Genomic DNA, 15,246 nt, shown 5'->3' with positions numbered 1-15,246 from the left:
ATTCGGCCCATCGAGTCCACTCCGCCATTCAATCATGGCTGATGGGCATTTCAACTCCACTTACCCGCAATCTCCCCGTAGCCCTTAATTCCTTGTGACATCAAGAATTTACCATTACTGGGCTAATGGTAAGATTCTTGGTCATGTGGATGAGCAGAACGATCTCGGCATCCATGTACATAAATCCTTGAAAGTTGCCACCCAGGTTGATAGGGTTATTAAGAAGGCATACAGTGTGCTCGTTTTTATTGGCAGAGGGACTGAGTTTCAGAACCATGAGGTCATGCTGCAGCTGTACAAAACTCTGGTGCAGCCACACTTGGACTATTGTGTACAGTTCTGGTCACTGCACTATAGGAAGACTGTGGAAGCTTTGGAAAGGGTTCAGAGGAGATTTACTAGGACGTTGCCTGGTATGAAGGAAAGGCTGAGGGACCTGAGGCTATTTTTGTTAGAGAGAAGAGGGTTGAGAAGTGACTTAATTGAGACACATAAGATAATCAGAGGGTTAGATAGGGTGGACAGGGAGAGCCTTTTCCCTCAGATGGCGATGGTTAGAATGAGGGGCATAGCTTTAAACTGAGGGGTGATAGTTATAGGACAGATGTCAGTAGTTTCTTTACTCAGTAGTAGTAGGGGCATGGAACGCACTGCCTGCAGCAGTAGTAGACTTGCCAACTTTAAGGCCATTTAAATGGTCATTGGATAAGCATATGAATGAGAATGGAATAGTATAGGTTAGATGAGCTTCAAATTGGTTTTACAGATCGATGCAACATTGATGACCGAAGGGTCAGTACTGCGCTGTAATGTTCTATGTTCTACTTTAACCTCCACTATGAATTACTGCTGTGCAGCAATGAAAGTGGATTGAGACAGATAGGACTTAATCATGGTACATGGTTCATTGAGTGGCTGGCACTATTCTAATCTTTATTTTACTGAGTGAGCCTGAGTTGTTTAGACTGGGATCAAAATAAACAAGTGATGGAAAAGGCCCTGGCAGGATGCTTGCTTAACAAATTTGACTTAACCGCTGTTGCCACGAGACAGTAATAAGCTATTTACCATCAAGGGCCATCAAGGTGCAAACCATCATCTCATGAGAGGAAGGCTGCCAAAGGAAATAATATCAAAGATTAAATGTGGCTCCATCACAACTGTTGCACTGATGTAACTATACAGCACTGTCAATGTGCGACATACTTTAAAGTCTCCAGAGCAAATTCAGTCAGCCAGAAATTGAAAAGGCACTTGTAATGCCTCAACTATTTGCTCCCAGCAATGATCCATTGTTTAGTTGGGATACTGGTGAAAAATGTATGTGAGAAGCCATAATAGAGGTAGGAAATGTTCATAATGGCACACTATCTCAAGAATTAGCTGATAAGATCTTAAGAAACTCTCAGCTGTGTGTGCCTAAACAAAGGTCAAATAATATAACCAAGTATAAACTCTGACAAGGCTAAGCACGAAGTGACTGGGGAGTATTCTGAAACAGTGGCAGTGCTCCTAACTGGACCTGGGTTCTCATCCCACCTGTTCCAGAGGTATGGATTTTTCCATAAGTTGCTGAACCAAGGTCCTGTCAACTGTCTAAATTCTCGTGGAGCTGTTTCAAATAGCAGGGAAGTCATTTCCTTTTCCTTGGCCAACATTTGCCCCTTGTTCAAAATCCCTATTACATAATGGGTTGTGGGAGCTTACCATGTGCAAACTGTCTACTATAATTCCTACATGACAACAGTAACTCTAATTCAAAAGTACTTCATTGACAGTAAAGTGCTTAGGGGTATTCTGAAGTTGTGGATGATGACATATAAATGGAAGTTTTGACTGCTTGTATGCACAGTTTCATCTGCCTTCACATACTTAGCAGCATTGCAAACCCCATACTAACATCTCATGGCTCAAATACTGTCAGCTAATCAACACTCACAGGCACATCACTCAAACACTTTGCACCACAGTCTCTGATAGACTCCACTCACCTTTGTTGGATAAGATGTTCTGGACTCCATGAAGGACATAGTGGTCTCCACCAACAGCTTGGCTAATTCTGAGTCAGTAACTCGTGACAATGCTGAGACCATCTAAGGGAACGGTATGTTCACACCTCATCCACCATTTCACATGTCACTTTCCCCTCATCCCACAACTCTTCCAAGAGATGGCGCAAGTATGGACCAATTGTTCTACCTTCATTTAATTTTACTACAATGCCATAACGTGACAGAGCAAAATTAGGCCATTCAGCCCATTAAGTCTGTTCCGCCATTCAATGAGATTATGGATGATCTGAATCTTCAGTTCCTCTTTCCTGTTTTTTGTGCAAAACCCTTGTTTCCCTTACTAGTTAAGAATCTGACTATCTAGGTTCTGAACATACTTAATGGCCCAACCTTCACAGCCATCTGTGGCAAAGAATTCCACAGAGCCACAACTCTCCTCACCTCTGTTTTATAGATGCAACCCTTTACTCTGAGGTTATGCCTCTGGTCCTAGACTATCCCACAAGGAGAAACAATCCCTCCGCATCGACTCTGTCAATTTCCTGAGGAATCTTGTATGTTTTAATAAAGTCACCTCTCATTCTTATAAATTCCAAAGAGTACAGACTCAACCTACTCCACATCTCCAGACCTGGGATCAGCCGAATGAACCTTCTCTGGACTGTCTCCAATGGCAATATATCTTTCCTTCGACAAGTGTATGAAAACTACTCATTGTATTCCAGCTGTGGTCTGACTAGTGCCTTGAATGATTTTAGCAAAACCTCCCCTACTCTCATGCCTTTCTTCTTTCAACACCCGAGGAATTGGAACTTGACCAGGTAGCATGTGAGTTTGAAGGGGAGTGGAACATCGATTCTAAAGAAACAATGTCACTCAATCTCACCACACAGCCACCAGTACAGTGGTTAACACTGCTGCCTCACAGCACCAGGGACCCGGGTTCAAATCCACCCTCCTTTAACTGTATGGAGTTTGCACATTGTCTGTGTGGGCTCACTTCCACTGTCTAAAGATGTGCAGGTTAGGTGGATCGGCCCAGTATCCAGGCGTATGCAGACTAGATTGATTAGCTGTGGGAAATGCAGGGGTGATGGGTGGGTCTGGGTGGAAACCTTTTCAGAGGCTCAGTTTGGGTTGAATGACCTGCTTCCACACTGTGGGATTCCAATTCAGAAATTGCTATTTTTGAACTTTACAGGGTTTTAAATTTCACAGAGTTTTGAACTTTATAGGGTGGCATTATGGATGGATGTCACTAGTTGGGAATGAAATACAGCCTGGGTGGGTTTTCAGGGGGAGGTGGGGAGGAGGATAGTGTAGATACCTGATTCCTGGTGGATGAGGCTGTGCCCAAGGATCCAGTTGAGGGCTTCGATAGAGCTGCCAGAAAGCTGAACGCCATCTTTGAGAAGCGCAGAGGAGTCTACAACCAACTTGAGAAAAAGGGTTTTGTGGAGAGTTTAGAACTCGTCCTTTCCAGTATGAAAGTTATGGCCAGCTCCAGCACAACACTTGTGAAAGTGACCACAGTGCAGTGTCTGAAAGTTGATGTCTCAGCTTCCTCAGCAGCACAAGTGGTCACCACCAAGTGACAGTCTGAATGCTACACAGAAAGCTCAGTGATCATGGAATCCCAGCTCATTACCATGTAGCTACTAAGACTGTGGATGCCAGTACTGGTTTTTTACTCATTCATACAAAACGGGTGACACTGACTGGGCTAGCATTTATTGCACATCCCTAGTTGACCTTGAGAAGCTGGTGGTAAGCTGCCTTCATGAACCACAGCAGTCCATGGGCTGTAAGCATCCCGATTATGCTGTTAAAGAGAGTTCCAAGATTTTCATCCAGTGATAGTGAACGAACAGCAATATTCTCCAAGGCAGGACAGCGAGGGTTACTTGCAAGAGATGATGTTTCCATGTCCTTGTTCCATATGGTACATTTTGCAAGCTTCAACAGTAGTATCAAAGGAATCACTTTGTGTTAGTGCAGTGCATCATAGAGACAGCACACACTGTGCATGGGTAGTGGAGAAGTGTGAATGTTTAAGGTGGCCAAGGCACAGGGTAGACACCATGTAAATGTCCAAGGGTGGCTTGTGATCTGAAATGGCTGTGGTTTTCTTCAAAAGAGAACTAATGGCTGGGACCCAGAGGGTGAAAAGATACAATAACGTAGAATGGGGGCTTGGGGAGGTGGTATTGAATTAGTCATGAAGACAAGAAGGTGGATCTCCCTGCCTCCTGCCTTCCTCTTCTTCATTAAGTTGTTACCATTTCTGTGGTGATGAGGGCTGTGAGTGTACTCATGATGGCCAGGGTGTGAAGAATGCTGCAAACCACCATAAACCAGGTGCATTACTGAAGATAATAGAACCTTTAGATTAGATTCTCTACAGTGTGGAAACAGGCCCTTCAGCCCAATAAGGCCACACCGACCCACCAGAGAGGAACCCACCCACACCCATTTCCCTCTCACTAATGCACTTAACACTATGGGCAACTCAGCATGGCCAATTCACCTAACCTGCACATATTTGGACTATGGGAGGAAACCGGAGCACCCAGAGGAAACCCACACAGACACAGGGAGAATGTGCAAACTCCACACAGACAGTCGCCCAAGGCAGGAATCGAACCTAGGACCCTGGTGCTGTGAGGTAGCAGTGCTAACCACTGAGCTACCGTGCCACCCTTTACTGCAGCACCAAATCATGCATTTCCCTATTTCCCATTGCAGAAACCCATTCTACCAACACGTGGTTAGGCTGTATAGGAGAGACATCCCCAGTTGTAGAGAGGATGGCACTTAGCATCCAGACATCACCCTCTGGTTTAATCTGATGGCTGAAAGATTTTAGAAGCAGTGTGCTAGAGCAGGAAGTAAGTATCGAGATTGTGGCGAAGATATGAATATGGTCACAGAGCAATTGCACGTACTGTGATGGAGGCATAAGGCAGCATTGAGGTCAGAATGTCACATTTATGAGTCAATGGCAGCCTGTATAATGGGTGATCCCACTATCGTGGTAAAACCACATACATGTTTCACTTGCTTCTCTCTGTTGTAATAGAGGGGGTGTAAAGATAAACAAACCACAAATCCCATCTTTTACTGTACATAATCAGCGTGTTTATTATGTCGAAGGTAAATGTATATTTCTAAACCCCTACAGCGTGTGGTCAATTTAAAGAAATAATGAAAGACTTTTGGGGGGGGGGCTTTCAAAATAAAGAAGGTTATTTATTCACACACCCACCCAAAGTCCAAATGCTGCATCAATTAGTCAGCACCTATGCACACACACTCGGGAGAAATACAGCTGAAGAGAATCAAGCACTTTTTCATGTTGCAAACCAAAGAATAGTTCAGAGCTTGCTCACTATCAACCTCATTGAAGGCAGGTCTTTTGTGGGTTTGGTAAACAAGGAAGTATTTTTCACTTGATTTGGTGGGTTTAGATGAGCTCAGTTTGCTCGAGTCAAACATCAGGATTATTGAAAGATTCCCTCACAGAAATGAATGTTTAGCAGGACATTAAGTTGAATTTTTTGGCTTTCCTATCAGCAGGCGCAATTTCTCTGCAGATGGACTTAGATTTAGGAATTAGGCTAGAACATTTTTGAAGATGTTACAGTCTTATGTTCATAAAGACAAAACTGCCACAATATTGCTGCAGCTACTGTGTTTCCCAGGGACTTCTACAGAAAGCCAAGGTCATCTTTGGGTCTTTAAGGCAAAACCCAATATCTTCAGTCAGTTTTGATCACAAGAACAAAACTGGGGAATTTTGCACACTCGTAAGAAACCTTTAACTATTTTGATGGCTCTTGGAACAGAATGACAGAACACTGCCTCAGTCATGCATGGCACCAACTACATTTCTAATGTTAAAATCTTACTAACGTTAAAATGAAACAATACCAAATGGAATTCAATTTAAATGTGGAGTACCGTATAATAGATTTCTCCTTTTGTATTTCACCTCGCTTGAAATAAAAGGCCAATATTTACATTTACATTTCCTTTAGTACTGCCAACATTTTAATGATTCTCCTATTGGGATCTCTGAATCTCCCCCTTCATTCAACATTTCATCATTTTTAGATTTGACAAAGCCTATAGGCATGCATGCTTACAATTGCACTCCTTTGACAAGAGCAAACATGAAAATTAGCAGAGTTCAGTAAAGTTATTGCTCTGGAACTTTGTAAGAAATATCCTTTGTCAAGCCTCACTGATCCCCCCACTATGTAGTAACAGGGAAGGAGCTTGCTCATGTGTATTACATACATTTACCTAATAGGAAGATCAATCACTCAGATTTGTTCCTCATACACCAATACAATTGGCTACAATGTAAGTGACTTGTACTTGTTTTTGAGGGAAACATTTGAAGTTTCTTCAACATTGTGCTGAATCATTGGTTGTTGACTCAGATCGTTTACTGATGACCAGTGGGGCAGTTTGAAAAGTTACAGGAAGTATAATGAAGCATGAATTTGGAGAGATTGACCTCGACCAAGTCAGCTTAAAACTGAGCTGTTGTGAATTACATTGCTGTTTCAACAGTGAATTAGATGGTTCAGGCTCATCTAGTGACAGAAAATATCTTTTAAGTTCAAGGGCATTAGTATCATGTGCAAAGGACTTGGAGTTGTCCCATCAAAGATGCAATTAATGCCAATTTGTTCAATGAGGGTTTTTAGTAGAACCCTTGTTTTAACTAAATGAAATGTATCACGATAAATGACAAAGGCATTGAAATAAGTCAAAATAATAAAGGTGTCAGCATGTTAATTGGTCTTAGCTGGTCATTGCTAGTTCAGCTCTGTTAGTAATTGCCTGTGCTCGAGTGCTGAGTCAGAACATTGTAAGTTTAGACTCTACAATGCATGTGAAAACATCATCTGCTCTGAATGCGGAAATGCAATATTGGTAAATATTTGGATGAGGCAAAAGTGCTGACTAACTAACAGGTAAAAGATCACTGGCAGCATTCAAAGAAGAACAGGGAATTCTCTCATGTCCTTTCATTCTCTCACAATATTCCTTTCCGGCATTAAAATCAGACTATTTGGTTGCTCAACTGTCTCATTGACTCAGCTTTTGGTCACCTGCTCTTAGATGTCTTCGTGTGAGTTAGTATCAAATTATACCTGTTAAGGCTCAAGTGAATACCTTGAGATGTATTTAGTACATTAAAGTTGCCATATAAATGGACGTTGTTGCTTTTTACTGACTTTTTTATTACATGATAAGAAAGACTTCACTACAAAAACTAAGGCTATCCTCTGGTGATTAGGTGCTTTGGCACATCTAGAACATGAAGGGACTACATAAATCCTAAACTTAAATAAAAACAGAATTACTCTTTTCTTTTGTTAATTAATCTTATTTCTTGGACAGTTCTGTAACCCGATACCTATCTTAAGCCAGGAACCAACTTTGCAAAATAGCACAAGAGCTTCTAAGCTTAATTTGGGATATTTTATGAAATAATAAACCTATATATCTGAAACAATTAGAAAATTAAGTAAACATTTCATGTAGAACATAAAACAATTGTTTATCAATTATGTACATGATGAGAGGTTAAAGTAGACTTACAAAGGTGAATTCAGCGAAACACTAAGTGGAACACATTTGTAGTTATGGCACACAAAGATTATCAAAATGTTAATGCACTTACCCTTTCTGCAGACTGAGCTGTGCCAAAAAATATTGGAATAAAAGCTAACCAAATTATGCAGGTGGTGTACATGGTAAATCCAATAGGTTTGGCTTCATTGAAGGTCTCTGGGACTCCTCTTGTTTTAATTGCATACACAGTGCATGTGACCATCAGCAGAATGCTGTATCCCAGGGAACAGATGAGAGAAAGGTCGGAAATGTCACATTTCAGAATGCCCCTGGCTTTTTCTGGATCAACAGTTCGTTGCTCCCCATAGTCTACAATAGTGTGCGGAGGATCAACGGCAAACCAGATAAAGACTCCCAGGAGCTGCAGAGAGATTAGGCTAAAGGTGATTGCCAGCTGGGAAGCTGGACTGATAAATCTCGGAGCAGAGACAGACGTCTTACCTTGCTCAAATATTCTGTGAATTCTGTTAGTCTTTGTGAGCAGTGCTGCATAACTAAAACACATGCCCAGTCCTAAGAAAATGCGTCGGAAAGAGCAAAGAACTGTGTCAGGAGTTGCAATCATTAGGAAGGTTACAGCATAGCACAAGAATATTCCAGTCAGCAAGACATAACTTAACTCTCGGCCAGATGCCCTTACTATCGGTGTGTCGTTATAACGAATAAAGGTTGCAATAACAAATGTGGTGGCTATAATTCCAAGCATAGCTATGAAGACAGGAACTATGGCCCAAGGTGAATGCCATTCTAGCTTAATTATGGGGATCGGTTGGCAGTCTGTGCCATTCGCATTTGGTTTCCTATTAAATGGACACATTTGACAAGTTGTCTCATCGATCTGGTACTGATAGCCTTCACAACGTTCACAATGCCAACAGCAGGGCACACCCTTTACGGTTTTCTTTCTCTCACCAGACTTGCATGGTTGGCTGCAAACTGACTGTGGAATCCTGTGTTCTCCTCTGCTCCATTGCATGTTCTTCACCTGTGAAGAGGTAAATGAGTGAGCCCTTCAGTGATAACTACATAACTGTCCATGTATAGAACTGAATGAAATTCAAGACAAACACTGAGTTCACCCTGAGTCTACTCTGATCCCCTTCTAGCCCCCATTTTGAATTGTATTAATGTGATCACCCATCTTTCATCTTTTAATTTTGCAACACCAAGCTCAAACAATTCAGGAATATCAATTAATTCATCTGCTTTGCTGACAATAGGTTTGATAATTCCATGTTGTTTGGAGTAATGGTTACATCACTGCATGAGTAATCAGGGGAACACAGATTAAAATCTCGGATGACTGTCTGTGAATTTGAAATCAGTTCCAAAATGTGTAAAATTAGAAGAGTGTTGTTCACCATAACACAAAGCAGCTTGGTTGGATGGAGAAGGAAACAACTGAGGGAATCTGCCATCTTTATTCGGTCTGGCCTGAATGTGATATCAATCCCACACCAAAATGCTTGACTCTTAAACTGCCATCTGTAACGGCTGAGCAAGCCGACACTTTCCCAGACCACCTCTGGGTGTTCAATAAACACCAACCTGTCTAGCAATGTTCTCATCCTGAGATTGAAGTGTAATGCAATGTAAAGATGACTCAGCTGAGATGTTCAAACTTTCAAAACGAATATTCTAAATGAATTTGAAATAAACTTTTTGACTAGGTTAAAAGACTGACAGAGTACAGAAAATTGCTGCACAGAAAATGGTGGTAATAACAATAACAGCATTTTCTTTGTGCATAGACATTATTACTAACTCAATGGATCTTATTACTAACCCATCCATCATTCACAATGGAAAGGAGCAGCTCAGAGGCTGGTAATGACAGTAATATCCTCTATTTGATGAATTAAGTTATTGCTATAATATGAATTTCTTACAATGGGACAATGCGCATTATCCAATGTTCCAAAAAGCAAATTTATATCATAGTAAGGATGAGAGCACAATCTGAGCACATCAAGGAATGGTGAAAGCATATTAAAGATATTTCATGTCTGGCTAGATCTGACAACATCCAGCCTTTATTGAGTCAAATGCACAAGATGCCTGCAAAAAGGAAGTTTAGCTTCCCACAGAATGAAAACTTCAATGCAGATTCAGGGGAAACAAAGAACTTTTGCTTACATTCAAATGAAGGTAATCAGTCCACTGTCCGATAACCTTATATTCATGAGAGGTGAAATTGGAAACCTGATACTGGTAAATGTCGTATCGTCCAGGAGCATCTCCATTTTCATTGAACGTCACAGGGGTTCCAGCACTTCCTACAAAAACAAAGTACATGTGGGAACCATGAGTGAACACAACTAAAATTCGATTACTATGTGCAACACGGAATACATCATTTGATATGTGAATGAATGAATGGTGGAAGACTCTGCAAATAGACATGGATCTCACAATTCAAACTCATTATCCAATATCATAAATTAACTAATTTTCATTTGACTGCAAGAAGAATAGGCAGATCACAGGAAATACATTTCACACAGTTGCAAAGTTACATATTACTTTAAGTACAACATGATGTGAGATAAATTTGCATCTTCTGTGACTGATTTTTATTTTCAATTACTGGGAGAATATGTCAAAATAAAACAGTATTAATGTAGTACACAGGTACTGGTGAAGGAAGGTTGTGACAGCTGTGTTAAAACCTAGATTGACTCTACATTTGAATTACTTTGTGTCAGAAAGTGTGTGAAACCAGGGCAATCCCTGATGTAAAGGAAGTATTTTTGTCAATGATCCAAATGACATCAGTGACAAAAATCAACACAAAAACTTGCATTCCAAAGCTGCAAGCGACACAAGTGAGCATTTTTTTTTTATTCCCGTGGTTCAAATTCAACCTTGACTCGGGGGTTTCAATTTTCACTTGTCAGCTGTAAGACATATAAGTTCCCTTCGGATCCACTCCCACAAACGGGAAGGAGGATTCTTTTCTCACCAGCCGGGAAGGTAGGAAATCAGACAAGTAGCATGTTATCTGGTTGTGGTTAATTGACCACTTAAGACTCTGAATTGGTTGAAAGTAAGAAACATAGTGCCCGGAACTTTTTGCCCAGAATTGCTGAGGTAGCAGAAAGGTTGGTCTCTCTCCAACCTGACTGAATTGGGGGTGGCACGGTGGCTCAGTGGTTGGCACTCCTGGCTCACAGTACCAGGGTCCCAGGTTCAATTCCAGCCTCGGGCATCTCTCTGTGTGTAGTTTGCACATTCTCTCCATGTCTGAGTGGGTTTCCTCCCGGTGCTCCTGTTTCCTCCCATAGTCCAAGGGTGTGTACGTTAGGTGAATTGGCTGTGTTAAATTGTTCGTTGTGTCTTGGGATGTGTAGGTTGGGTGCATTAGTCAGGGGTAAATGTAAGGGAATGGGTCTGTATGGGTTATTCTTTGGAGGGTCAGCTTGGACTTGTTGGGATGAAGGGCCTGTTTCCACACTGTCAGGATTTTATGATTATTTGCCCTTTCCCCCACCTAATTAGATTATTAGATTACATTACAGTATGGAAACAGGCCCTTCGGCCCAACAAGTCCACACCGACCGGCCGAAGCGCAACCCACCTATACCCCTACATTTACCCCTATACCTAACACTACGTGCTTGTAAGGGAGGGGAAAATTCGATGCAATTTCTATCATTATTCTTTAGCAAGGCAAAATACAAGATACATGTTCCCCATGACTGGAGCAGTTATGGGTCTTGGATGCAGGATATTTGTGTAGGTCAGGAACAGTTAGAATTGAAATAGTTTGCAATCATCTAATAACTAATCTCAGAGCAAAGGATAGCTGGTTTCATTATATTTTTTGAAAATTTGTTCTGACACCAGCTGGACAAGCAACAACAAAGCACTTAGATAAATTGACATTCCCCCATCCCCAACCTCTTACAGACACTCATTTTAACACTGTAAATGCCCCTGGAGCCAAGCCTTACCATAACGGGGATGCCGCACCCCCTTGAGGATGATGTTGGGGACAGGTAAGAGGTGAATAGAATCCCTTTCACCTTAAAAATAAACCTCCATTCAGGTTGGAACAAGCATCTACCTTGAACTGGTTCATTACTGGGGAGGGGAGGGGGGATGTGGAAACAGCAGAAGAATGTGTATAACAGCGCTCAGCTTAAAGGAAGTCTCTGGTTTCACCGTTCCTACATCTGCCTTGTTCATGTGGCCACTGAATTCTGTGGCAGGTTTCTGGGGCCTACAGAATATGTCGGCATCTCATGCATTTTGTATCATTCTTTCTGCTAGTTGCAGGCTCCAGTACGGGTACATCCACTCTCTAGCGTGAATGACACCTTATTAGATTGAGCAGGCAGCACTGTATGAGTTGCATAGCAATAGTGAGGATGTTTTGTTTTCCTGTGTGGATTGATGCCGCACTCCGAGTCTGGGTTTGAGGCGGACTGGTCGAGGATAAGGAAAAATCAAGAACTGTCTTCAGGCTTAGACTTCAAAGTAATACTATTTCTTATATATTAAAACTGAATACTACTATATAAGATCATAGACTTCATCATTGTATCCTTACAGCATGGAAGCAGGCCATTTGGTCCACCAAGTCCACACTAACCCTCTGAAGAGCAAACCACCCAGACCCACTCCTCTCCCAGTAACCCTGCATTCCCCATGGCTATTCCACCCAGCTGCACACTTCCCTGGACACATGGGCAATTTAGCATGGCCAATGCACCTAACCTGCACAACCTTGGAGGAAAGTGCAGACACAGACAGAATGTGCAAACTCCATACCGACAGTTGCCCAAGGCTGGAATCAAACCTGGGTCCTAGGAGCTGTGAGGCAGCCGTGCTAACCACTGAGCCACCATGCCGCCCCAATAGATAATGATAGAAAGCTATTGTTACATTACATAGGGACTAAAGTATTTTCTTCACGTATTCAGGTCTTTGTACTCATGTGAGTCTTCCCATCCAGAATGGTGCAGAGGTGATGAATTGCTCGTGTAGAGTCAAAAGTAATGTGGTCTAAATCTGTCCATATTATGTTATTTATGCACAGTGATGCGCAGCTCTGTGACATCATCACAAGTTTGCTCCAAGGTCCAGAAGCTCTTACACAACAATGAGCACTTGGCAATGGTAGTGCATGAGAATGAATTACGATATACCTGATAATGTAACTGATATTAAGAGTCACACATTATTTGAGACTTGAGCAAGATTAGTTTAGATTAGATTAGATTCCCTACAGTATGGAAACAGGCCCTTTGGCCCAACAAGTCCACACTAACCCTCCGAAGAGTAACCCACCCAGACCCAGGCCCCTACCCTATATTTACCCCTGACTAATGCACCAAACACTATGGGCAATTTAGCCTAAGAGGGCATGGAAAACTGTAGGAGAACCCTCTACATCAGTATTTCTACATCAGAATGCAAATAAGCAGTTTACAGGAACTCCTGAGAAGAAGACAATAATCATTCTTCGAGAATGTAGAGATGCAGCAGACTCAAGTAAGATTGATCTAGCTAACTTCTGCAGTGTCAGGAGTGTAGAACAGATACCCAGAATCCAGACCTTATGCCAAGCAGCACCCATGAGGGCACAATAACACTGGTTTAACCAGCATTAGCACAAATCATGGGAGCCAAAAGGTGTGGTGCTGGAAAAGCACAGCAGGTCAGGCAGCATCCAAGAAGCAGGAGAATCAACATTTTGAGCATAAGCCCTTCATCTGGAACTTAGGAACAATAGGACCAAGTGCACAGTGCCTGCCTGAAGAAGGGCTTATGCCCGAAACGTCGATTCTCCTGTTCCCTGGATGCTGCCTGACCTGCTGCGCTTTTCCAGCAATACATTTTCAGCTGCCTGTAAGATAATCCATCTATCATCGGAGATCATTTACTGCTGTACACAATATCACACAAAGTCTGACGACAGTTGTGCCAGGTCCATACTCGTTTTTTGAGTGCAATCACTTGTACTACTATATCATCGAGCTTATGCTCAAAACATTGACTCTCCTGCTCCTCAGATGCTGACTGACCGACTGTGCTTTTCCAGCTCTGATCTCCAGCATCTGCAGCCCTCACTTTCTCCTAACAGATCATGGGAGCCACCGCTATAAGAACAAGTGCACAGTGCCTGTCTATAAGATAATCCATCTATCATCTGGGATCATTTACTGCTGTACACAATATCGCACAAAGTCTGCTGACAGTTGTGTCAGGTTAATAATCTATTTTTGAGTGCAATCACTTGCAGTATTATATCATCGTTTAAAGTGGAAAGTTTCTTCAGATTAGTAGTGACGTCTATTGGGAATAAAGGGTAAATTATTGGAGCTAAATTCCGAGGAACTCAAACAGATGGAAACAATGCAATGTCAAAACAAACCAGAGTGCAGAAAGTAAGAGGCTGTTTTTATCAATAGATTGTAATTAGTATCTAAAGTAGGTGAAGCTAAGGTAGGCAGAGGCAAACACTTACATAGCAAGAGTTTTGAAATCATTCTAAAGTCATTAGAAAATACCCTTGCAATTTTGTCAGGAAATCAAACATCAAAATAAGCTACAGCTAAAGAATTGTTTGAACAAACTTACACGAGAAAAGTAACATTTGCCAGAGCATCTGTTTTTAAAATTACCTGAGATCCACCCAAAATTATGCAGTGAACTATCTGCATTTAATATTGGTTTCTGCAAAGCAGGATGGAGATTTGCATGGCTCCATAAAACCATCTTAAACTGTCAGATCACAGGTTTGTGTGAGTAGTTGGTAGAAGATTGAATCTGTTACAAGATACAAGGACCAAGTACAGGCCATTCTGCTATAGCGCGCATTTGTTAACGCAAATTAGCTATAACACGATTGGCAAATTGGCACACTGTTTCTAAAGCGCGAACTTTTAAAGCGTGTATTGGTGAGAATGCGATTCTGGCCCCATTAGTTTAAATGGTGCTGCTATTCTGCAATTTTCTTATAACATGGGATTGCATGAGAATGGAACTACTGCGTTATAGCAGAATGGATTGTCTAGTTGCTGATGATTATTGTGTGAGGAGCAATCAATACGTATTCATGCTAACTGATGTGCCAGCCGTAAACAGTTCTGAATTTATAAGGTCAAACTCCCTGGGAAAGCTGGTGCTCCAACTGATGATGTGAGTAGTTCAGCATCCCATAGACAGATCAGCAACATTACTCAGCAGGAGAGAGTTTGAGTTCAGACAATTGGCAGTGGAAGAGGAGTTACCTGGAGTAAATTACATTTCCTTCTCAAATTAACCTTAGTCAACTGAAGCAAACTTTGTATGAAATATCTTCCTTACAGGTTACTTTAATTATGAGGGCTGGTTAGCACAAGTTGTGCAAGCTGATCAATAGAAAGGAAAGGAAAATAATGAAAGGAAAATGTGAAAGTTGTAGAGATCAGAACCAGTTTGATCTTATTGAATTTGAGGTCCTTGATTGGAGTTGTTAACCTGGGACAGTCAGGGAGACCTGGCTGACTGATATAAACAGGAGATTCAGAGTCTTCTCAATTTAGGGAACTGACTCTGTGCTGGCTGGGCCACAGTCAGTGTGTTACTGTTACTGTTG

The 15,246-nt window shown here is 41.7% G+C and overlaps 1 protein-coding gene across 4 annotated transcripts in view; it reads right to left on the bottom strand.

Annotated features, from left to right (window-relative positions):
• The window catches only part of LOC122559526 (metabotropic glutamate receptor 8), a 443,931-nt gene that overhangs the window by 79,619 nt on the left and 349,066 nt on the right, over window positions 1-15,246 (bottom strand). For all 4 annotated transcript variants that reach the window (XM_043709129.1, XM_043709130.1, XM_043709131.1 and 1 more), the window contains exons 8-9: window positions 9,798-9,937; window positions 7,711-8,646 (exon numbers count right to left, since the gene is read on the bottom strand). In XM_043709129.1, the coding sequence (XP_043565064.1) occupies window positions 7,711-8,646; window positions 9,798-9,937 (1,076 nt within the window). The remainder of the gene's footprint in view (window positions 1-7,710; window positions 8,647-9,797; window positions 9,938-15,246) is intronic.

This window comes from Chiloscyllium plagiosum, chromosome 19 (genome assembly GCF_004010195.1).
Source record: "Chiloscyllium plagiosum isolate BGI_BamShark_2017 chromosome 19, ASM401019v2, whole genome shotgun sequence".
NCBI lineage: Eukaryota > Metazoa > Chordata > Chondrichthyes > Orectolobiformes > Hemiscylliidae > Chiloscyllium > Chiloscyllium plagiosum.
This window is presented reverse-complemented; position numbering and strand designations above follow the sequence as displayed.